Source organism: Bufo gargarizans, unplaced genomic scaffold (genome assembly GCF_014858855.1).
Source record: "Bufo gargarizans isolate SCDJY-AF-19 unplaced genomic scaffold, ASM1485885v1 original_scaffold_1637_pilon, whole genome shotgun sequence".
In the NCBI taxonomy this organism is placed as follows: Eukaryota; Metazoa; Chordata; class Amphibia; order Anura; family Bufonidae; genus Bufo; species Bufo gargarizans.
The window spans coordinates 157,253-182,316 of record NW_025334448.1 but is presented as its reverse complement, the minus strand read 5'-3'; the positions used below and the strand labels follow the sequence as shown (position 1 = coordinate 182,316).

Here is a 25,064-nt window from a genome sequence, read left to right as displayed (position 1 = left end):
GTGCAGTGTGATATCATGTCCGAGGACCTGCGGACAGTGACCGTGCGGTGCAGTGTGATATCGTGTCCGAGGACCTGCGGACAGTGACCGTACGGTGCAGCGTGATATCATGTCCGAGGACCTGCGGACAGTGACCGTGCGGTGCAGTGTGATATTATGTCCGAGGACCTGCGGACAGTGACCGTACGGTGCAGGGTGATTTCACGTCTCCAGACCATATAGATCTTCACCTTTGCCGTACATTGTGACAGAGACAAGTAAAGAGTCGAGCGGCTGCGGAGCGCCCCTATTCATGATTTAAGATATGTTTAATAGCTTTTTTTTTGTCTTGAATGTAGACCCCGAGGGGCCCAACTCATAACAGAACAACGACAAATACCACAGAATATACAATACACATCGCTTTCTTTAGGGGCTAGAACATTTACTGAGGAGCGAGTTCAGTGTGATGACCGGGACCGAGATGTCAGGCGGCTGTCAAAGTAACGCAAAACCAATGGCCAAAAATAAAACATAAAAAAGCGACATTTCATCAAGAGACATAATGAGCACGGCGGTCCGACGGTGCCAGTCTCCTCCTCTCTGCTGCCGAGGCTGGACAGTGCAATGTGCTGCAGCCTCAGTAGCAGAGGAAGAAGGGTTAATCTGGCATCCACATAGAGACATGTTCACACCTCAGTTCTAGTGGAGCGATGCGTGCGCCCTGCGGTCATTCCCTCCGGTTTCCTCTCTCAATTGCTTTGTATCTGGATCCACATTTACATTAAGTGATCGGTACGACGGTGCAACGGGGACGCCGAGCGCTACTGCGACATACAGAGACTGCGAGGAGAAGAGACATACTATGTATATTTAAAAATGGTGCAAGACCAAGATGGTTAGAGGAAAACGCCCTGCTATTCTCCGGTGGCCGAGATTCAGACCGTCCCAACATTTCAACGGTACATGGCGTCCTCTGGTCACACGCAAGTCTCGGTACATGTGCTGGTGCGGCGCTTCCCTATGGAATCGTAGCTGCGGATGAACTTGACATATCTGCAAAAGTTCAACCAAGCCAGATTTTTTGGGGGGTGATTTCACCAAAATCAAATGTTGTCCTGTTCCTCGAACCCACGCCTCTTCCAGCGCCTGATTCCTGGTGATGCATTTACGTATATAAAAATATCAGTGTAACTTCACTTCAATTGAGCTGAGCGCGATACCAAGCAGAGGCGCCATACAATGTACGGGAGAGGGCCGCAGTGCTCACAGGAGCGCCGGTGCCTTCCCGAGCAGCTGATTGGCGGAGGTCCTGGGTGTAGGACTCCCACCGATCAGACACTGATGACCTATCCTCAGGATCCTAGAAATCCTGGAAAAGCTCCTGGCCCCCAATAGAAACTCTGTAACCCCCACACACACATACCATGTTCCATTTATAATACTACCTCCTCATGTGGAAGGGCGGCCTTTGTGGTGGGGGCATAGCCACAGGGGAGCAGCGGTGTCAGGGGCACCCAGGCCCTGGAGCCCGAGGCGTCTTAAAGTCCATCTGCCACATAAGAGGCACCAGCATTATAAATGGCCCATGGCATATACGTGGGACCCTGTTAAAGATTTTGGGATGGCACCAGGGCCTGGGGAGAACTGTCACTTTTGCCCCCCATAGCTGTTGGGTCTGTATATGGATAACGTAAGGGAAGCTAAAACTATTGGGGGACGTGACCCCTGCTCTCTTCTGAAGGGATCTGCTCCATCAGCGTCACAGTGTACACAACAGGTTGTCTGGACAGAGACATGACGTATAGCCAGAGGAGACATTCAGGGGCACCTTAGTGATCAACCTATCTACAACTGGGGCCACAAGTGTCCCCATGACAGAGGGGCCCCGGATACATCTACTGTGTCGGATAATGGGCAGACGCCACTTCACCTGGTTACACGGACTACACGGCTACTCTTGTGTATACAGTCAGGTATATCAGATGTACAGAGACTGCGGTGCTGCGCATACATTCAGAGGACTCATAGGGGCACATGGCCGACTCCTGGGGCAGAATTAAAGGGCCGGCATCCTAAAACAAACGCTGCTGCACCGCTGAAAAAACTATGGGGGTGAGGGGCGGACTGCTGAGACCACCTCTCAGGGCTCCTGACGCTAGTGCTCATTCGCCTCCATAAAATCTTTGAGGGGGAAATTTACTAAGGCTGGCGCGCGAGGTCAGCGACACTCCAGCATGTTTAATTCACTTCTATGGGAGTTTCGAGAGAGGCCAAGCAAGCATGCATGCTGGGAGTTGTAGAAGTTTTGTGCAGTCGGGTGACACTGACTTTCAATGAGGTGGCGGCTGCAATCTGCCGGCGTGCACAAGGCCTTGTGGACGGGAGGGAATCCCATCATCCACCTAACAGAGAATAAAATGCGTCATCAGTCCGTACATTTCTGTGCATATAATGAGAAGACAAATCTTCCGGACGACGCGCTCCGCCTATGGCTAACCTTCTTTCTATTGTACACAAGGAATAACACTGTCTGCCCACTATGACTTGGATTTAACCCTTAACTCTCTGTGCATAGTGAATGTCTAGTTTGCAATTCTCTCAGAGATGGTGGGGGAAACTAGCTGACAGAAAGTAGAGGAGAATCTGCTTCCTAACCTTCTCTTACTCATTCAGAAACAGCCCCAGGATCACGGGGGACATAACAGAGAAGTACTGACTTGTGTGGTTGTGCAATTAGCACTTGTGCTGAGATAGAAACTTCCTATGTAGCTCTGTGGTCTCTGGTGTCTCTCCTGGAGTTCTGCCTCACCAATGCTGCTGCTGCTCACTCCTCCCCCTCCCCTCTCCTTAGGCTTGTTTTCACATGTGGAATAAGATACTTCAGCAGAGCTGGAGATGGATTAAAAGCATTTTTCTAAGTGAAAAGAAATGAGCAAGAAAAGGAGGGCAGGAGGAGAACTGGACATGTATCTCTGATGAGACATATTTGTGGTCACTACTGATTTATGCAAAGTTGTGTGAAAAGTTAGTGACCATTTATGATCATGCAGATAAAACTTTCTGAAAACTGTCAACAAGCTGCTGTTGATGGATCTGGTATGGTTAATGGCTTCTGAGTCTGATTTACCAACCTATGTAATATTTGCCTCTCCGTCAAACACTCTGTCAGCAGTATCCGCCCTACTTGTGGACTGTTTCCAGATCACCTAACTCTGCTCTGAATAAGGACTGCCAGCTTTCATATACTCATTGTGAGCGAGGAAATAAAAGGGAGATGGCAGCCCTCTACCTCCGCAGGCGTCATCGTTCCGTCAGTACTCGGAGCAGAGACCTCCCACAAAACCAGCAGCCCCCCCCCCCCCCACGCCGGTTTACTTGCTGCTTATTTACTGGGATCCATGTGAATATTACGTCTCATTTATGGCTCATTTTAGGTTCTCTGATCAGGGATGTGTATGGCCATGAATTTGAGAAGGTCTGGATGCCCTGGAGAACTTAGCATGCATGTGAATGGGGCTTCTGCAGCCATGTCACTAGGAGAACCCTTTCCATATGTCCTGCCTGAGCTGAGAGTTGTTGAAGCCCCTTATACACGGGCGGAGGATTATCGAGGACTAGCGTTTGTACAGATTCTTGTTCTCGCTCCTGTTAACCGCACTATGTAAAGGTGTCGACCATCACCTGACATAGGAGCAGACACTCAGTCGCTGGGTGATCGCATGGGGCACATAAAATCTTCACCCGTTGGCAGCAGATCGTCCGGTGTCAACATGTGCTGCCGGCAAACAATGAATCCGTATGGGGAGGAGCGATCGTACATCGCCGATCATCGCTGCGCGTACATGCTGCTAGTGCATCAGCAGCTCTCGCTCTGCTCTACATTCGGGATGAGCATCGTTCACAATGGATAATTTTTAGATGAGCAGCATAAGACCACGGTACAGCCGATGTGGCGGGTCCATGAACAAGTGACATTTCTATAAAATCTACGGCCAGCTTAATGGAACATTCTAGGCAAAACTTGCCCACTGCCTAGTGCTGGACCTGAGGGGGCGGAGCATGACAGAGGAAGCCCTGTGTCATGCCCTGCCCCCTTTGGACCTCCACTAGGAAGAACACACCTCTGATATGTGTAAATCGGTGAAGGCGGTAAAGTTTTGCTCAGCCATGTCCCACCACACGATCCTGACATCATCCGTCACGCAGATGGTATAATGCAGGGATGGCCAACATGCAGCTTTCCAGCTGTTGCAAAACTACAACTCCCAGCATGCTGAGACTGCCTACAGATATCAGCCGACAGCAGGGAATGGTGGGAGTTGAAGTTTTACAACAGCTGGAGAGCCGCAGGTTGGCCATCCCTGTTCTAATGGCTCCCATGAAATCACTTTGCAGCCACTAAAGCTTATCTGAGCGCCAAAGTCCAAACACAAGGCAGAAGTTTCTAATGGACTAAAGCGTGATAGCTGGAAACCGCATCACAGTGGCAAATAAGCTGCACGTGACATACGCATCCGCCATCCCCAACAGTGCATTATCTGATGTAAGCGCCATGACGGAGGCCGCGTAACAGATATATAACCCACTGACACCGTATGGCAGCTGGAAGGTGTTATACCTCTATATACCGCTTCAATCAGAGGAAGCGAAGCCGTGACCCCGATGCTGCTGAAATTAAGGGGGCGCAGTCCACTGCTCTTGGAAAGGCCAAGTGATTGCTACCTCTCTCCATAGAGATGGATGGGATTATAGGTACATCTAAACGATCCCCCACAATCTCTATGGAGAGGTGAAGCGCTCGTTCACCCTACACTGCAGCAAAGGGGATTTGGGGCAATGGTTTATCAAGCTGTAAACGTGTCTGACAACCCTTTGTGGGGCAGCATCTTGAGTTTAACCCCAAAAACTGCACAGCTGATTGTAATGGCTGCATGGTTTTGTGTGTGAAACAGCTTGGGCGCCCTTACCGCCAGTATCGTGGTTTTAAGTGTCCACGTGGTAGGCGCTCTCTTTACGTGTGACTCTTCCCACCACCAGGGTTGTCAGGACATAGAAGCATCCCATACATCTGCACATAAAGCAACTTCAAAGGGATTTTTTTTTACTCAATTGGTAAATGTAGACATATTGGGCCTCATATCTAAGGCTACTGGAGGCAAAACCAGATCTGCCGCAGGCGACCAGATTCCAGTCGATGCTGGGATCTCTGCATTTTGTCGGCATTAGTGGCATGGGGCCCAATATTCTAGCAATTCCGCCTATTTCTAGCACAATGTCAGTAGTACAGGTTCACATAATAAGAGGTACCAGGTTACTCAGCGTTATCCGGGCCCTTGTTACCACAGGGTTCGCCAATTCTTGCAATTGCAAATGTAATGGGGAGCGGCGTTAGGAATCAGAGCGGCAAGCCATCGTCAGTCTGTCCTCTCGGTCCCCCTTGGAGCACCCCGTTCTCACTACATAGTCGTACCACGCGGGGCACAGAAAAGGCGGTTAACCCCTTCACTGCAAGAGAGTCTGCAACAAACGTCAAACTTCACCAGCAGGTAACAGGCTAAGCGACCTCAGGCCGCGTTTTGTAACGCCTCCCTTTTTTCACAGTATCATCTTTCTTTAACCCCTGATTATGTTTTTGATGTTTTTTTTGTTTTTTCATTTTTTTTCCATCACATCTAAAGCTAAAGCTATAATGAGGCCCATGTCCCTTTAAGAAAGTTCAAAGTTCACATTTCCAAAAAAGAAGGACAGCTAAAAAAAAAAGGTAGAAAAAAAACAAAACGAAAGTAAAAGAAAAGGAAGAAGAAGAGAGAGGGAGAGGGTCATTTTTGGTCTTGTTTGTGTCTCTCTTTTCCTTTCATTCACGTTTCAGGTCATGTCCTCCACCAAATGTGGAAATTTTTGGTATGCGATTTGTTCCCCCTCATTTCCATGGCGCTTTCTCTGAAGTTTTAAAGTTTATAACTATTTTTTATACTTTGGCACAGAGAACAAAAAAAATTGTTCGTAAAACCCACAAATAAAATGGGAAAATAAAATGAGAAGTTTTCAAAGAGGCCGTTAAAGCTTTTTGGACGGGGATGCGGAGGGACCGTCGGAGCTCCTCGCACCTCACCGGAGTCTGAGTTTTTGGTTTCGGTAACATTCCCTCCTTGAGTTTCCTTTTTTTTTTTTTATAATATCGGCTTCTTCAGATGAGGTATATAAGACAGAGAAAGACGCACCCTGCAGCCCGCACCTTTGCGACTCTTGTATCGCGGTCCGTGGGGTGTTCGGGCTCAGAAGGAGGGGGAACATGAGATTTTTGGTAACTCTATTTCTTGGTATAGATCTTCCCTCTGCCAACACTCAGAGTCTGTACTTTGGCACAGCGTCAGCAAAGAATAAGTTTTTGTGTTTTTTTTGGTTTCTCTTTTGTGTCTGTTTTGGTTTCATTTTTGGTTTGCTTGTTTTTTTTTTTGTCCATCCACGGAAATGTGTGATCCTGGAAATGTATCCCATGAGAAAAAGGCAAAAATAAAGCTTGGCAGCATCATAAATAAATAAATAGGCATGAAAGCAAAAAAAGGGAAAAAATATCTGAAAAAGCTATTGTGCAGAGTAAAGGGGGGGGGGGGGGGGAGTAAAATCTATAAATATCTGGTGAGTCGGGGGGAAGAGTAAAACTACCGGTAAGTAATACATAAAAATATTACTAACTTCTTTATGAAAGATCTTAGAAAAAAACATCCGGGGAAAGGGGAACATTTTTTGATTTTTTTCCGTCAGCTCGGCAAAAACTAAGTTTTCTAACCACATCTAGAGCTGGAACGGGAAATACAGACTGAGTTTTCTGTAAACAGGATTGCGATCAGTTCTTATGCACGGTACGGGGGTGTCAGGCATCTTCTAAATAAATACAGGGTAAATAATGGGGGTTCAGTGCTGGCGAAACATTAAAAAAAGCTATAAATGGATGTACTGGTGTTTTTGGCATGGACGTCACACGTATACACAGAGTTGCTCTGAGGTTCTATGTTAGGCTTTGGATAAAGCTGTTATTTTGGTATTTGGTGTAGAAGGGGGGGGAGCCATGGGCATCATCTCAGAAGGTCTCCCATGTTTCACCCATGCACCCCACCCTATGAGCGGACTCTCTCCTGCCTCCGCCTCCTACCCTTCCTCCTAAAATCTGTGACATTCATTCTCACTCATAAGAGTACGTAAAGCGTCAGGAGGAAGGAGTTTGGAGGGTCTCCCTGCCCCCTCCTAAATTCACCTTCAGTAACTAAAAATGGCACCTAGCTCAACATGACTAACAAGAGGGAGCAGGGGGGCTTCAGTCTTTGGGAATGCCTTTGGTTGGGGAGCTCTGTACACCCCAGTAGGGTGCAGCATATTTTTGGTTTCTCTGAAGTATTTCCGAGGTTTGGGTTTTTGGTTATTTGGTTTAGGAATTCTTTTTTGGTTCTTCATTTTGGTTCCAATCCCCCCCTCCACACATTTCACGTCTTCGCTTGGAGGGTTGAGGGGGAAAGAGGCAAAACCATCTGAAAAGTACTCACACCTCTACCCCCCTGAAGTATCCAGGAGCCTCCATGTATATGGAGACTCAACTTGGGTGCTGGTGGAGGTTGAAGGGGGGGAGAGATGGTTTCCTCTTTCAATCGCTCTCCCCACTGTGCTGGGAGCCTCCTGGGCTGTGCTGTAGGGTAGACATGGCAGCCTCGCTAGAAGACGTGGTGGAGGCTGGAGACAGACTGGGGGTACCGCCAGCAGATGCCATGCGTCCCAGGCCAGAGCCGAGAAAAGGGAGACCTCCAGGGTTCAGGAAGAGCGAAGAGCCCACAAGACTGGGAGCATTGGAGATGTTGGATCCACTGGCAAGGATGAGGTTACCGCTGGCATCAAGACCGGAGAGTGGCAGAGAGCCACCACTGGTCAGAGCTAGAAGACAAGAGGACAGGAGAATGACTGCACATCAGCGATACGAGAAATGTGAGACAACCAGAATCACGAGAGATGAAAACATGAAAACATTGAATAAAACAGAAACCACACTTTACACAGAGGTAATAACCGCACTCAGCGACTGTAAGTCTCCAGGAGACTCGCCAACCTGCTCCAATAATCCCCAGCAAAGCTTCTCTGGTGCTCGACAACAATGGTGTCCCCTCCACAGGAGAAGTTTTATAGTTAAAGGGAATGTGTCACCTATAGTTTTTTTTACAAAATCTTTTTTTCTAATTATTACGTTTTGATTTTTTGATTGCAGAATTTTTTTATTCTATTTCCTGAACATGATTTTGGTGGCGGGCATCTTGCTGGAGCTGTTGTTGACAGTACTTCTAACGATGTTTAGTGGCTAATGAAGCTAATCAGGAAGGCGGAGAGTGTGATTGGCCACCATCTAGAAAACTTTGACAGGGTAGTGGAGAGAGGCTGGAAAAGGCTGGACATGCTAACCACCTTTACACCAACTGGTAATTGGTCCAAATAAAACAAAACACTGCAAAAATTTGGAGCACTACAATGGTAAATGCATTGACAATATATGTCTAAACCCTCACTCTGATATTAAAAATGAGACTTCCACCAATTTATTCTTAGATCAAGAACATACTAGAGCCCGCGCACCTCGTCAAGGTCTCTCATAGTGGCACAGGACCCAACGCTAACCTACCTGCGCCGTATGGGCCATTACAGGGGCCATATGGGCTATGACAGGAACATAAGGTCCGACACACAGCAATCGACTCCCAGTTACCTTCAGCGTGAAATCACACATTGCAATTCCTGCAATTGCAGATACGGCGCAGGTAGGTTAGCGTTAGGTCCCGTGCCACTATGAGAGACCTTGACGAGGTGTGCGGGCTCCGGTATGTTCTTGATCTAAGAATATATTGGCGAAAGTCTCATTTTTAATAACAGAGTGAGGGTTTAGCCATATATTGTCAATTGCATTTACCATTGTAGTGCATCAAATTTTTGCAGTGTTTTGTTTTGTTTTACATAATGGATCACATCCACACATTTAGCTATCCTGGGTAGGATGTCCTTGTGGCACATGTGGTCCGTTGCAGGCATCCTCCATTGTATGCATTTTTGCTGGGGATCACATGGGCAGGATCTGCTCCCCCAGTTATAAATGCGCAACAGCATTTGGGGTTTTGAGCAAGTAACTTATTCAGTGTCCGATATGTACCTCTCCAGTGCAACACTGACAGGTACAGGAAATCATTCAGGACATTATCTAGTAAGGTTAAGTGGGCGGGAAGTGAAGATAGGATGGAAACGTGCAACGTCTTGTAATTATAACGGTAATTGTATATCATGTGTACACTGTATCTGCTGAATACATCAACTGCTGTATTTCACAATGCAATTTCCCCTAAGGATCAATAAAGTTGTATTGTATCAAATTATTTACAGCAGACACAGTAGTGTAGTGAGCATGCTTTGTGACCTGTGCAGAGGTCATTGTGCAAGGAGGAGAGGAGAGCTGTGACCACCAAATACTGACTTCTATGGGAGAGTGTAGTGAGCATGCTCTGTGACCTGTGCAGAGGTCATTGTGCAAGGAGGAGAGGAGCTGTGACCACCAAATACTGACTTCTATGGGAGAGTGTAGTGAGCATGCTCTGTGACCTGTGCAGAGGTCATTGTGCAAGGAGGAGCTGAGCTGTGACCACCAAATACTGACGTCCATGGAAGAGTATAGTGAGCATGCTCTGTGACCTGTGCAGAGATCATTGTGCAAGGAGGAGGAGAGCTGTGACCACCAAATACTGACTTCTATGGAAGAGTGTAGTGAGCATGCTCTGTGACCTGTGCAGAGATCATTGTGCAAGGAGGAGAGGAGCTGTGACCACCAAATACTGACTTCTATGAAAGAGTATAGTGAGCATGCTCTGTGACCTGTGCAGAGGTCATTGTGCAAGGAGGAGGGGAGCTGTGGCCACCAAATACTGACTTCTATGAAAGACTATAGTGAGCATGCTCTGTGACCTGTGCAGAGATCATTGTGCAAGATGGAGGAGAGGAGGACACCAAATACTGACTTCTATGGGAGAGTATAGTGAGCATGCTCTGTGACCTGTGCAGAGGTCATTGTGCAAGGAGGAGAGGAGCTGTGGCCACCAAATACTGACTTCTATGAAAGACTATAGTGAGCATGCTCTGTGACCTGTGCAGAGATCATTGTGCAAGATGGAGGAGAGGAGGACACCAAATACTGACTTCTATGGAAGAGTATAGTGAGCATGCTCTGTGACCTGTGCAGAGATCCTTGTGGAGGGAGGAGCTGAGCTGTGACCACCAAATACTGACTTCTATGGAAGAGTATAGTGAGCATGCTCTGTGACCTGTGCAGAGATCATTGTGCAAGGAGGAGGAGAGCTGTGACCACCAAATACTGACTTCTATGGAAGACTATAGTGAGCATGCTCTGTGACCTGTGAAGCGGTCATTGTGCAAGGAGGAGAGGAGCTGTGACCACCAAATACTGACTTCTATTGAAGACTATAGTGACCATGCTCTGTGACCTGTGCAGAGATCATTGTGGAGGGAGGAGCTGGGCTGTGACCACCAAATACTGACTTCTATGGGAGACTATAGTGAGCATGCTCTGTGACCTGTGCAGAGATCATTGTGGAGGGAGGAGCTGAGCTGTGACCACCAAATACTGACTTCTATGGAAGAGTATAGTGAGCATGCTCTGTGACCTGTGCAGAGGTCATTGTGCAAGGAGGAGGGGAGCTGTGACCATTAAACATTGACTTCTATGGGAGAGTGTAGTGAGCATGCTCTGTGACCTGTGCAGAGGTCATTGTGCAAGGAGGAGAGGAGCTGTGACCACCAAATACTGACTTCTATGGAAAAGTATAGTGAGCATGCTCTGTGACCTGTGCAGAGGTCATTGTGCAAGGAGGAGAGGAGCTGTGACCACCAAATACTGACTTCTATGGGAGACTATAGTGAGCATGCTCTGTGACCTGTGCAGAGATCATTGTGCAAGGAGGAGGGGAGCTGTGGACACCAAATACTGACTTCTATGGAAGAGTATAGTGAGCATGCTCTGTGACCTGTGCAGAGGTCATTGTGCAAGGAGGAGGGGAGCTGTGGACACCAAATACTGACTTCTATGGAAGAGTATAGTGAGCATGCTCTGTGACCTGTGCAGAGATCATTGTGCAAGGAGGAGCTGAGCTGTGACCACCAAATACTGACTTCTATGGAAGACTATAGTGAGCATGCTCTGTGACCTGTGCAGAGGTCATTGTGCAAGGAGGAGAGGAGCTGTGGACACCAAATACTGACTTCTATGGGAGTGTATAGTGAGCATGCTCTGTGACCTGTGCAGAGATCATTGTGCAAGGAGGAGCTGAGCTGTGACCACCAAATACTGACTTCTATGGGAGACTATAGTGAGCATGCTCTGTGACCTGTGCTCTGTGACCTGTGCAAGGAGGAAAGGAGCTGTGGACACCAAATACTGACTTCTATGGAAGAGTATAGTGAGCATGCTCTGTGACCTGTGCAGAGATCATTGTGCAAGGAGGAGAGGAGCTGTGACAACCAAATACTGACTTCTATGGGAGAGTATAGTGAGCATGCTCTGTGACCTGTGCAGAGATCATTGTGCAAGGAGGAGGGGAGCTGTGACCACCAAATACTGACTTCTATGGGAGAGTATAGTGAGCATGCTCTGTGACCTGTGCAGAGATCATTGTGCAAGGAGGAGGGGAGCTGTGACCACCAAATACTGACTTCTATGGAAGAGTATAGTGAGCATGCTCTGTGACCTGTGCAGAGATCATTGTGCAAGGAGGAGAGGAGCTGTGGACACCAAATACTGACTTCTATTGAAGAGTATAGTGAGCATGCTCTGTGACCTGTGCAGAGATCATTGTGCAAGGAGGAGGGGAGCTGTGACCACCAAATACTGACTTCTATGGAAGAGTATAGTGAGCATGCTCTGTGACCTGTGCAGAGATCATTGTGCAAGGAGGAGGGGAGCTGTGGACACTAAATACTGACTTCTATGGAAGAGTATAGTGAGCAAGCTCTGTGACCAGTGCAGAGGTCATTGTGCAAGGAAGAGATGAGCTGTGGACACCAAATACTGACTTCTATGGAAGACTATAGTGAGTATGCTCTGTGACCTGTGCAGAGGTCATTGTGCAAGGAGGAGAGGAGCTGTGACCACCAAATACTGACTTCCATGGAAGAGTATAGTGAGCATGCTCTGTGACCTGTGCAGAGATCATTGTGGAGGGAGGAGCTGAGCTGTGACCACCAAATACTGACTTCTATGGAAGAGTATAGTGAGCATGCTCTGTGACCTGTGCAGAGGTCATTGTGCAAGGAGGAGAGGAGCTGTGGACACCAAATACTGACTTCTATGGGAGAGTGTAGTGAGCATGCTCTGTGACCTGTGCAGAGGTCATTGTGCAAGGAGGAGAGGAGCTGTGGACACCAAATACTGACTTCTATGGGAGAGTATAGTGACCATGCTCTGTGACCTGTGCAGAGGTCATTGTGCAAGGAGGAGAGGAGCTGTGGACACCAAATACTGACTTCTATGGAAGAGTATAGTGAGCATGCTGTGTGACCTGTGCAGAGGTCATTGTGGAAGGAGGAGAGGAGCTGAGCTGTGACCACCAAATACTGACTTCTATGGGAGAGTGTAGTGAGCATGCTCTGTGACCTGCGCAGAAGTCATTGTGCAAGGAGGAGAGGCGCTGTGACCACCAAATACTGACTTCTATGGAAGACTATAGTGAGCATGCTCTGTGACCTGTGCAGAGATCATTGTGGAGGGAGGAGCTGAGCTGTGACCACCAAATACTGACTTCTATGGAAGAGTATAGTGAGCATGCTCTGTGACCTGTGCAGAGATCATTGTGGAGGGAGGAGCTGAGCTGTGACCACCAAATACTGACTTCCATGGAAGACTATAGTGAGCATGCTCTGTGACCTGTGCAGAGGTCATTGTGCAAGGAGGAGAGGAGCTGTGGACACCAAATACTGACTTCTATGGAAGACTATAGTGAGCATGCTCTGTGACCTGTGCAAGGAGGAGAGGAGCTGTGGACACCAAATACTGACTTCTATGGAAGACTATAGTGAGCATGCTCTGTGACCTGTGCAGAGGTCATTGTGCAAGGAGGAGAGGAGCTGTGGACACCAAATACTGATTTCTATGGAAGAGTATAGTGAGCATGCTCTGTGACCTGTGCAGAGGTCATTGTGCAAGGAGGAGCTGAGCTGTGACCACCAAATATTGACTTCTATGGAAGAGTATAGTGAGCATGCTCTGTGACCTGTGCAGAGATCATTGTGCAAGGAGGAGAGGAGCTGTGGACACCAAATACTGACTTCTATGGGAGAGTATAGTGAGCATGCTCTGTGACCTGTGCAGAGATCATTGTGGAGGGAGGAGCTGAGCTGTGACCACCAAATACTGACTTCTATGGAAGAGTATAGTGAGCATGCTCTGTGACCTGTGCAGAGATCATTGTGGATGGAGGAGCTGAGCTGTGGACACCAAATACTGACTTCTATGGAAGAGTATAGTGAGCATGCTCTGTGACCTGTGTAGAGATCATTGTGCAAGGAGGAAGAGAGCTGTGACCACCAAATACTGACTTCTATGGGAGAGTATAGTGAGCATGCTCTGTGACCTGTGCAGAGATCATTGTGCAAGGAGGAGGGGAGCTGTGACCACCAAATACTGACTTCTATGGAAGAGTATAGTGAGCATGCTCTGTGACCTGTGCAATGGTCATTGTGCAAGGAGGAGCTGAGCTGTGGACACCAAATACTGACTTCTATGGAAGAGTATAGTGAGCATGCTCTGTGACCTGTGCAGAGGTCATTGTGCAAGGAGGAGCTGAGCTGTGGACACCAAATACTGACTTCTATGGAAGAGTATAGTGAGCATGCTCTGTGACCTGTGCAGAGGTCATTGTGGAGGGAGAAGCTGAGCTGTGACCACCAAATACTGACTTCTATGGAAGAGTATAGTGAGCATGCTCTGTGACCTGTGCAGAGATCATTGTGGAGGGAGGAGCTGAGCTGTGACCACCAAATACTGACTTCTATGGAAGAGTATAGTGAGCATGCTCTGTGACCTGTGCAGAGGTCATTGTGCAAGGAGGAGAGGAGCTGTGGACACCAAATACTGACTTCTATGGGAGAGTGTAGTGAGCATGCTCTGTGACCTGTGCAGAGGTCATTGTGCAAGGAGGAGAGGAGCTGTGGACACCAAATACTGACTTCTATGGGAGAGTATAGTGACCATGCTCTGTGACCTGTGCAGAGGTCATTGTGCAAGGAGGAGAGGAGCTGTGGACACCAAATACTGACTTCTATGGAAGAGTATAGTGAGCATGCTGTGTGACCTGTGCAGAGGTCATTGTGGAAGGAGGAGAGGAGCTGAGCTGTGACCACCAAATACTGACTTCTATGGGAGAGTGTAGTGAGCATGCTCTGTGACCTGCGCAGAAGTCATTGTGCAAGGAGGAGAGGCGCTGTGACCACCAAATACTGACTTCTATGGAAGACTATAGTGAGCATGCTCTGTGACCTGTGCAGAGATCATTGTGGAGGGAGGAGCTGAGCTGTGACCACCAAATACTGACTTCCATGGAAGACTATAGTGAGCATGCTCTGTGACCTGTGCAGAGGTCATTGTGCAAGGAGGAGAGGAGCTGTGGACACCAAATACTGACTTCTATGGAAGACTATAGTGAGCATGCTCTGTGACCTGTGCAAGGAGGAGAGGAGCTGTGGACACCAAATACTGACTTCTATGGAAGACTATAGTGAGCATGCTCTGTGACCTGTGCAGAGGTCATTGTGCAAGGAGGAGAGGAGCTGTGGACACCAAATACTGATTTCTATGGAAGAGTATAGTGAGCATGCTCTGTGACCTGTGCAGAGGTCATTGTGCAAGGAGGAGCTGAGCTGTGACCACCAAATATTGACTTCTATGGAAGAGTATAGTGAGCATGCTCTGTGACCTGTGCAGAGATCATTGTGCAAGGAGGAGAGGAGCTGTGACCACCAAATACTGACTTCTATGGAAGAGTATAGTGAGCATGCTCTGTGACCTGTGCAGAGATCATTGTGCAAGGAGGAGAGGAGCTGTGGACACCAAATACTGACTTCTATGGGAGAGTATAGTGAGCATGCTCTGTGACCTGTGCAGAGATCATTGTGGAGGGAGGAGCTGAGCTGTGACCACCAAATACTGACTTCTATGGAAGAGTATAGTGAGCATGCTCTGTGACCTGTGCAGAGATCATTGTGCAAGGAGGAGAGGAGCTGTGACCACCAAATACTGACTTCTATGGAAGAGTATAGTGAGCATGCTCTGTGACCTGTGCAGAGGTCATTCTGCAAGGAGGAGAGGAGCTGTGACCACCAAATACTGACTTCTATGGAAGAGTATAGTGAGCATGCTCTGTGACCTGTGCAGAGGTCATTGTGCAAGGAGGAGAGGAGCTGTGACCACCAAATACTGACTTCTATGGAAGAGTATAGTGAGCATGCTCTGTGACCTGTGCAGAGATCATTGTGGATGGAGGAGCTGAGCTGTGGACACCAAATACTGACTTCTATGGAAGAGTATAGTGAGCATGCTCTGTGACCTGTGTAGAGATCATTGTGCAAGGAGGAAGAGAGCTGTGACCACCAAATACTGACTTCTATGGGAGAGTATAGTGAGCATGCTCTGTGACCTGTGCAGAGATCATTGTGCAAGGAGGAGGGGAGCTGTGACCACCAAATACTGACTTCTATGGAAGAGTATAGTGAGCATGCTCTGTGACCTGTGCAATGGTCATTGTGCAAGGAGGAGCTGAGCTGTGGACACCAAATACTGACTTCTATGGAAGAGTATAGTGAGCATGCTCTGTGACCTGTGCAGAGGTCATTGTGCAAGGAGGAGCTGAGCTGTGGACACCAAATACTGACTTCTATGGAAGAGTATAGTGAGCATGCTCTGTGACCTGTGCAGAGGTCATTGTGGAGGGAGAAGCTGAGCTGTGACCACCAAATACTGACTTCTATGGAAGAGTATAGTGAGCATGCTCTGTGACCTGTGCAGAGATCATTGTGGAGGGAGGAGCTGAGCTGTGACCACCAAATACTGACTTCCATGGAAGAGTATAGTGAGCATGCTCTGTGACCTGTGCAGAGATCATTGTGGAGGGAGGAGGAGAGCTGTGACCACCAAATACTGACTTCTATGGAAGAGTATAGTGAGCATGCTCTGTGACCTGTGCAGAGATCATTGTGCAAGGAGGAGAGGAGCTGTGACCACCAAATACTGACTTCTATGGGAGAGTATAGTGAGCATGCTCTGTGACCTGTGCAGAGGTCATTGTGGAGGGAGGAGGGGAGCTGTGACCACCAAATACTGACTTCTATGGGAGAGTATAGTGAGCATGCTCTGTGACCTGTGCAGAGGTCATTGTGCAAGGAGGAGGGGAGCTGTGACCATTAAACATTGACTTCTATGGAAGAGTGTAGTGAGCATGCTCTGTGACCTGTGCAGAGATCATTGTGGATGGAGGAGCTGAGCTGTGACCACCAAATACTGACTTCTATGGGAGACTATAGTGAGCATGCTCTGTGACCTGTGCAGAGGTCATTGTGCAAGGAGGAGAGGAGCTGTGGACACCAAATACTGACTTCTATGGAAGACTATAGTGAGCATGCTCAGTGACCTGTGCAGAGGTCATTGTGCAAGGAGGAGCTGAGCTGTGACCACCAAATACTGACTTCTATGGAAGAGTGTAGTGAGCATGCTCTGTGACCTGTGCAGAGATCATTGTGCAAGGTGGAGGGGAGCTGTGACCATTAAACATTGACTTCTATGGGAGAGTGTAGTGAGCATGCTCTGTGACCTGTGCAGAGGTCATTGTGCAAGGAGGAGCTGAGCTGTGACCACCAAATACTGACTTCTATGGGAGACTATAGTGAGCATGCTCTGTGACCTGTGCAGAGGTCATTGTGCAAGGAGGAGAGGAGCTGTGACCACCAAATACTGACTTCTATGGGAGAGTATAGTGAGCATGCTCTGTGACCTGTGCAGAGGTCATTGTGGATGGAGGAGCTGAGCTGTGACCACCAAATACTGACTTCTATGGAAGAGTATAGTGAGCATGCTCTGTGACCTGTGCAGAGGTCATTGTGCAAGGAGGAGAGGAGCTGTGACCACCAAATACTGACTTCTATGGGAGAGTATAGTGAGCATGCTCTGTGACCTGTGCAGAGATCATTGTGGATGGAGGAGCTGAGCTGTGACCACCAAATACTGACTTCTATGGAAGAGTATAGTGAGCATGCTCAGTGACCTGTGCAGAGGTCATTGTGCAAGGAGGAGAGGAGCTGTGGACACCAAATACTGACTTCTATGGGAGAGTATAGTGAGCATGCTCTGTGACCTGTGCAGAGGTCATTGTGCAAGGAGGAGAGGAGCTGTGACCACCAAATACTGACTTCTATGGAAGAGTATAGTGAGCATGCTCTGTGACCTGTGCAGAGGTCATTGTGCAAGGAGGAGGGGAGCTGTGACCACCAAATACTGACTTCTATGGGAGACTATAGTGAGCATGCTCTGTGACCTGTGCAGAGATCATTGTGCAAGGAGGAGAGGAGCTGTGACCATTAAACATTGACTTCTATGGGAGAGTATAGTGAGCATGCTCTGTGACCTGTGCAGAGGTCATTGTGCAAGGAGGAGGGGAGCTGTGACCACCAAATACTGACTTCTATGGGAGACTATAGTGAGCATGCTCTGTGACCTGTGCAGAGATCATTGTGCAAGGAGGAGAGGAGCTGTGACCACCAAATACTGACTTCTATGGGAGAGTGTAGTGAGCATGCTCTGTGACCTGTGCAGAGGTCATTGTGCAAGGAGGAGAGGAGCTGTGACCATTAAACATTGACTTCTATGGGAGAGTGTAGTGAGCATGCTCTGTGACCTGTGCAGAGGTCATTGTGCAAGGAGGAGGGGAGCTGTGACCATTAAACATTGACTTCTATGGGAGAGTGTAGTGAGCATGCTCTGTGACCTGTGGGGATGGGCAAGCAGTCTCATTTATGATTTTCTACGCCTGTTTTCTTTCTTTAATGGAAGGGGCAGACAATTATACAGTATATAGGTGATATCTGTCATTCTAATCCTGCCTGTGATGATCATGGGATGACTGCTGAGAAGGGATATCTAAGGAACAGGGGTCAGAGTAAAAACTGCAGAATGTCAGGATTTTTGGGGCCACGTTCTGAGGGCACATTCCCTTTAATTCCTTCAGGGTGCTGAGGATTATGGGATTCCCAGCTAGTTCCCTCTTTCAGTCCAGCAGGTGCACATGTGAGGCGGCCGCCATGTTCACAGATGTGATGGAAACGTCACAGTCCATCAATACGAATGTGATGACGCATGCTATGAATGGGAGAGGCCATGCGACTCCTCCTGTCCTACAAACCTTGGATGGTGGCCAGTGGGTTTCCAGCCATGAGGGCTGGGTTCAACCCCGGGCTGACCCCGAGCACTGTGCCCCTGCAAGACCAAGAATATGGATAAGATGGGAAAGACAATCTGCAATAACTATTCAGTGCTGTCCATAATACATAACCAGCCAGAAACTCCCACCCGCTCGTCACATGGGACGGGTCTGACATACATGTAATGCCATGCTGTACACAGGGCGGCCATCTTTACTGCTCCGGTGCTACCTTCCCAGTTCACTACTTACCCTGCGCTGGGGCTGAGTCCGGTCAGACTGAGCCCAGAATGGGTGCTGCTCTGGGGACTTGCACTTGTGCTGTTGCTTGGAGGGGGGGTGGCAGATGGGGGCGCTGTGTTGGAGGGTGGACGAGGATGTAGGAGAGACCCCACTGCGGAAGGTAAGGTAGTCACTACATGGAAGAGATTACAGAGGCCGAATGGTTAGGTAATCACCAGGTACACTCGGTGAGGTCATACCAGTACATACCAGTGAGGTCATACCAGTACATACCAGTGCGGTCATACCAGTACATACCAGTGAGGTCATACCAGTACATACCAGTGAGGTCATACCAGAACATACCAGTGAGGTCATACCAGTATATACCAGTGAGGTCATACCAGTACATACCAGTGAGGTCATACCAGTACATACCAGTGAGGTCATACCAGTACATACCAGTGAGGTCATACCAGTACATACCAGTGAGGTCATACCAGAACATACCAGTGAGGTCATACCAGTATATACCAGTGAGGTCATACCAGTACATACCAGTGAGGTCATACCAGTACATACCAGTGAGGTCATACCAGAACATACCAGTGAGGTCATACCAGTACATACCAGTGAGGTCATACCAGTACATACCAGTGAGGTCATACCAGTACATACCAGTGAGGTCATACCAGTACATACCAGTGAGGTCATACCAGAACATACCAGTGAGGTCATACCAGTACATACCAATGAAGTCATACCAAAACATACCAGTGAGGTCATACCAGTACATACCAGTGAGGTCATACCAGAACATACCAGTGAGGTCATACCAGAACATACCAGTGAGGTCATACCAGTACATACCAATGAAGTCATACCAAAACATACCAGTGAGGTCATACCAGTACATACCAGTGAGGTCATACCAGAACATACCAGTGAGGTCATACCAGTGAGGTCATACCAGTACATACCAATGAAGTCATACCAAAACATACCAGTGAGGTCATACCAGTATATACCAGTGAGGTCATACCAGTATATACCAGTGAGGTCATACCAGTACATACCAGTGAGGTCATACCAGTATATACCAGTGAGGTCATACCAGTACATACCAGTGAGGTCATACCAGTATATACCAGTGAGGTCATACCAGAACATACCAGTGAGGTCATACCAGTACATACCAATGAAGTCATAACAGAACATACCAGTGAGGTCATACCAGTACATACCAGTGAGGTCATACCAGAACATACCAGTGAGGTCATACCAGTACATACCAATGAAGTCATAACAGTACATACCAGTGAGGTCATGCCAGTATATACCAGTGAGGTCATACCAGTATATACCAGTGAGGTCATACCAGTACATACCAATGAAGTCATACCAGAATATACCAGTGAGGTCATAACAGTACATACCAGTGAGGTCACACCAGTACATACCAGTACATACCAATGAAGTCATACCAGTATATACCAGTGAGGTCATACCAGAACATACCAATGAAGTCATACCAGAACATACCAGTGGGGTCATACCAGTGAGGTCATAACAGTACATACCAGTGAGGTCATACCAGTATATACCAGTGAGGTCATACCAGTACATACCAGTTAAGGCATACCAGTACATATCTATGACTCGTACCATACATACCAGGACTTCACACGACAGCACACCAGCACATAGCAGTGAGATCACACCAGTGCATACCAGTACATACCATGACATGACACCAGCACATAGCAGTGAGATCACACCAGTGCATACCAGTACATACCATGACATGACACCAGCACATTCCAGTGAGATCACAGCAGTACATACCATGACATGACACCAGCACATAGCAGTGAGATCACACCAGTACATACCATGACATGACACCAGCACATAGCAGTGAGATCACACCAGTGCATACCAGTACATACCATGACATGACACCAGTACATTCCAGTGAGGTCATACCAGTATATACCAGTGAGGTCATACCAGTACATACCAGTTAAGGCATACCAGTACATACCTATGACTCGTACCATACATACCAGGACTTCACACGCAGCACACCAGCACATAGCAGTGAGATCACACCAGTACATAACACCAGCACATAGCAGTGAGATCACAGCAGTGCATACCAGTACATACCATGACATGACACCAGCACATAGCAGTGAGATCACACCAGTGCATACCAGTACATACCATGACATGACACCAGTACATTCCAGTGAGATCACAGCAGTGCAGCATTTCATGCGTTACTATAACAATGGTCACACCAATGATGGAGGAAGGCAGCAGATATATATATATATATACACGTGAGATGCGTCCGTTTACCTGTTGTGCTGAGGATACTGGAAGCCTGGGAGGTGATCGTGGGGGCAGACACCGGGGGGGACACCTGGAGTGGACCAAGGAAAGGAGGCAATATGAGAGAGTGCAGGGTGGGTGAGGACAGAAACAGGAGGGAGAACAAGGGCATGTGCAGGGCGGCGGGCACTACAGGCCGTACAGATCTACCAGGGGTAAAATGATGGAGATCCCGCCATATAACGACTACATTACAGGCTGAACCATTGACAGCCAACTACAAGCGTACTGGGCCACAATGGTCGGATCTGTATGACGGTGTCACACGTGAAATCACAAAGATCTGGGAAAACGTCACATATAAAGTGAAATGTCTGCAGCAGAAAGTGAGAGGAAAACGAATGTGGTCGGATGCCCACACCCTAGTGTGCCATGCATTTAGTGTAGAGGTCCCTCACAGAGTGGGGGAGGGGGTCTAGGCATTTTTACCATATGGCTCCCATACAGTTGTCCCTTGCCCTGGCAGGGAATGAGTGGCATACTGCTACAGGGATTGATGCGCTTCTCCTTCTGCCGGCGGTTACAGAACCACACGCGGATCACCTCCTTCTCCATGTTCAGCTGCTCAGCAATCACCAGGATCTCCTCAGAGGTAGGTTTCTGGTTCTGTACGACACAGGGATGAAGAGATGAGACACAGAAGAACAGGAGCGTGAGCAGCCGCCGGCCGTGTGCTGAGAATCCCCGAGCCTGACGCGCGTGCGCTCATATCTCACCGCAATGAAGCTTTTCTCCAGTGCATAGCGCACATTGGTCTCGATGCTGGTGCGTTTCTTTCGTCTACGACCAGGAAGCCCTTCATAGCCTCCCCCAGGACTGCTCAGAGGGTTGGGGCTCGGCAGTGTGCTGTCCACGGACATTGTTTCTGGGGGGAAGAAGTCAGGGTTACCCACAGTGACCGGTAAGTGCGCTCCTCGCACCGCGCCTTCGCCGTCTTACCTGCATCGCTCAGCCACTTCTGCAGTAACGGCTTCAGCTTGCACATGTTCTTGAAGCTCAGGTTAAGTGCCTCGAATCGGGAGATGGTTGTCTGAGAGAAATCATTGCCATACAGCTTTCCCATGGCCAGGCCGACGTCCCCCTGTGAAACATCAAGACCCTCATTACAGCCAGCCAACCACCTCCTGGTCAAAAAGAGGGACATGGGTCCGAAAGAGGGACATGGGTCCGAAAGAGGGACATGGGTCCGAAAGAGGGACATGGGTCCGAAAGAGGGACATGGGTCCGAAAGAGGGACATGGGTCTGAAAGAGGGACAGCCATCATCCCCACACAACCTGCCATATACATCATACTGCCGTACATTAGGGCGTACTCACCTGTTACCATACACGCCATGATCTACCCCGCAGTGCGACGCGAGCCTGCCTTATCTACGAGCCTGCCATCTTATTAAGTGATACTATATCAGCTTATGGGCAGTGGGGGGCCAACCTTGTGAACCCCCACCAGGAGTAAGAATGAAGGGTTAAGCACTCCGTCCTGGCCCCCTGTCCTGTGCTGGAAGTTGATACCGACCCCATTCACTTTAATGGAAATGTACCGCAGTTCCCTACAAAGCCAGGTGGTCCTGGGGGGCGCTGTGCAGACGAACAACAGTGAAGGGAGTGTTCGCTACACCAGCGCAACGTATATCTTCATGGAGCAGAAATACAGAAAACAAATACTGTGCGGTACATGTGGTTTTTCATGGAGCATATGGGGGACAGATGGCATTATATGGCCGTGGAGCGACATACATCAGCGGTATCTGTCGGGCGTAGACGGACACTGCTAAAATCACTGTATGAAAGTCGCCTCACCGAAACAATGAGCAGTGCAGCCGTGACACGTTATACTCCAAAGCTACCTGAGTGAATCCGAGTTTAATCCGACGCTGCTTGAAGGTTCTGGCAAACTGCTCCAACTCCTCCAAGTCGCTGGGCTCCTCAGGGTGGGACGCTGCATCTGTGTGTGACAATATCGGTGGCTCCTGGTGTCCAGGACGGGACACAGCCTAAAAGAGACAGCAGACGTCTTAGTGACTCCAGCCTTGTACGTACTGCACATACGGGGTGCAATGCTTTACTATGGCGGACGGCGAGATCTAATCACACAGAAGCCGCGCTCTCGTACACTCACCTGAGAGGGAAGGCCAGGCCTGGGCTGACCCGGGAGGAGATTCCCCGGGCTTTGTTGAGGTAGCTGGAAGAGATTTGATGCAGAAAGGAGGCCTGGAGAAGACGGAGGCAATCAGACTATGAACACGTAGGACACAATAACGCAGCGGCTCATGACCCCCCTGCTGTGTGGCTCACCCTGAGTTATGACCCCATGGGCTGGCCACAATAGGACATTAGGAATACTACCGACATATCGTACCGAGAGCAGTGCCAATGTGTGCGCTATGTAATACCAGTGTCAACGCTCCAACCAAATGCTTCTCTACAAATCGTCACGTGGGGCTGAGGACCAGACGCCGTGTTCGCTGTGCACACCCTGCTCACGAGGCGCATGCGCAGTGAAGCGAGGTGTACCATCCTCAGGTTCCTAGGTGTAACGTAGCTGGGCTCATTCATCTCCCGGTAGGCTAGGTCTTCACTTACTATACTTACAGACGGTTTTGCTATGGGCAGCTGTATAACGGTATACTAGTGCTTTTTTTGGTTCTCTTCAAAGGGGTTGTAACCTCTGGACATTTATGGCGTGTCATTAGGGGATGCTATAAATGTCTCAGAACGGCTCCCAGCTGAGGAATGGGGCCCACTGTGAATGCGGAGAACCCGCGCATGCGCGCCTTCCTCTGTCCGCTCCTATGTGCGAGCGCTAGGTTTTCAATATCTCCAAGACTGAATCTTCAGCACAATCTAAATGTATTCCGTGAGGATTTCTCACACTTTTGCTGTGCGTTCATCACAGATTCCACCTCATATCGGAAATCCATGGTGTAGAATCGGCGGATTCTCCATCGCTGTAATACCCCCTGGCTTTCAGACACAAACCGCTATAGAGGCCCTCACCTTGTTGGCCTTGCCCCGCTTGGGGCAGCAGGAACTGTGTTGGGGACTGGAGATGATGCCCGGGGACGAGGACCAGTTGCTGGAGCTGCAGCAGTTGCTGGATATCCTGCGGAATCGGGAGAACAGGAAGTACAGATTAGCAGATGCAAACCACACGCAGATCGGTATGTCTGCCGAGAACATGGAAACCACCGGGATTAGAACTAAAATGCCCAAGTCACCTCAATGCTGGACGGATTGTCGCATAAATTGAATATTTTTTTAAGTCAAGAAATAAAATTCCCATCAGCTGGAGAGCGGACAGGACATTTACCTGGTGCCCTCCTGTTCATCTTCCATCATCCAAGATGGCCGCACCGCTTCTCAGACCACCTGATGCACACTGTGTATTGTAGTCTAAATCACTTCCTGTTGTCCAGCGCTGATCTCGGATTGGTCAACACTGTTCAGGTGAGCAGCGCTGGCCAATCGGAGATCAGGGCCGGACAAGCAGGAAGTGTCTTAGACTACAATACACAGTGTGCATCAGGTAGTCTGAGAAGCGGTGCGGCCATCTTGGATGATGGAAGATGAACAGGAGGGCACCAGGTAAATGTCCTGTCCGTTCCCTAGCTATTGTGAGGTTCCCTTAAAGGGGTCGTCTCTACTTCAGTAGAGTCAGTGAATACAAGGCACTTACTAATGTATTGTGATTCTCCATGTTGCTTCCTTTGCTGGCATTTTCCCATCACAGCTCATATCCAGGGATTACGACCACCCTATGATCCAGCAGTGGTGGCCGTGCCATCCTCTCTGGTGGCCAGGAAGCGGGACCGTGCACAGCAGCTCCCATCCCGGCCACCTCAGGTCTGGGCTGCAGCGGTGGCCGTGCCATCCTCTCTGGTGGCCAGGACGCGGGACCGTGCACAGCAGCTCCCATCCCGGCCACCTCAGGTCTGGGCTGCAGCGGTGGCCGTGCCATCCTCTCTGGT

The 25,064-nt window shown here is 48.8% G+C and overlaps 1 protein-coding gene across 4 annotated transcripts in view; it reads right to left on the bottom strand.

Moving 5' to 3' along the window:
* Positions 1-295: 295 nt before the first annotated feature.
* POU2F2 (POU class 2 homeobox 2) overlaps positions 296-25,064 on the bottom strand; it is a 45,987-nt gene continuing 21,218 nt past the window's right edge. For 2 of the 4 annotated variants that reach the window (XM_044274293.1, XM_044274296.1), the window contains 9 exons: positions 24,094-24,199; positions 23,216-23,307; positions 22,944-23,090; positions 22,035-22,176; positions 21,812-21,960; positions 21,525-21,701; positions 21,063-21,126; positions 18,729-18,891; positions 296-7,905 (listed from right to left, as the gene is read on the bottom strand). In XM_044274293.1, coding sequence (XP_044130228.1) covers positions 7,866-7,905; positions 18,729-18,891; positions 21,063-21,126; positions 21,525-21,701; positions 21,812-21,960; positions 22,035-22,176; positions 22,944-23,090; positions 23,216-23,307; positions 24,094-24,199 — 1,080 coding nt within the window. In that variant the 3' untranslated portion in view covers positions 296-7,865. Of the gene's footprint in view, positions 7,906-18,458; positions 18,533-18,728; positions 18,892-21,062; positions 21,127-21,524; positions 21,702-21,811; positions 21,961-22,034; positions 22,177-22,943; positions 23,091-23,215; positions 23,308-24,093; positions 24,200-25,064 lie in introns of all 4 variants that reach the window. The other 2 variants (XM_044274297.1, XM_044274294.1) reach the window with 2 other exon arrangements.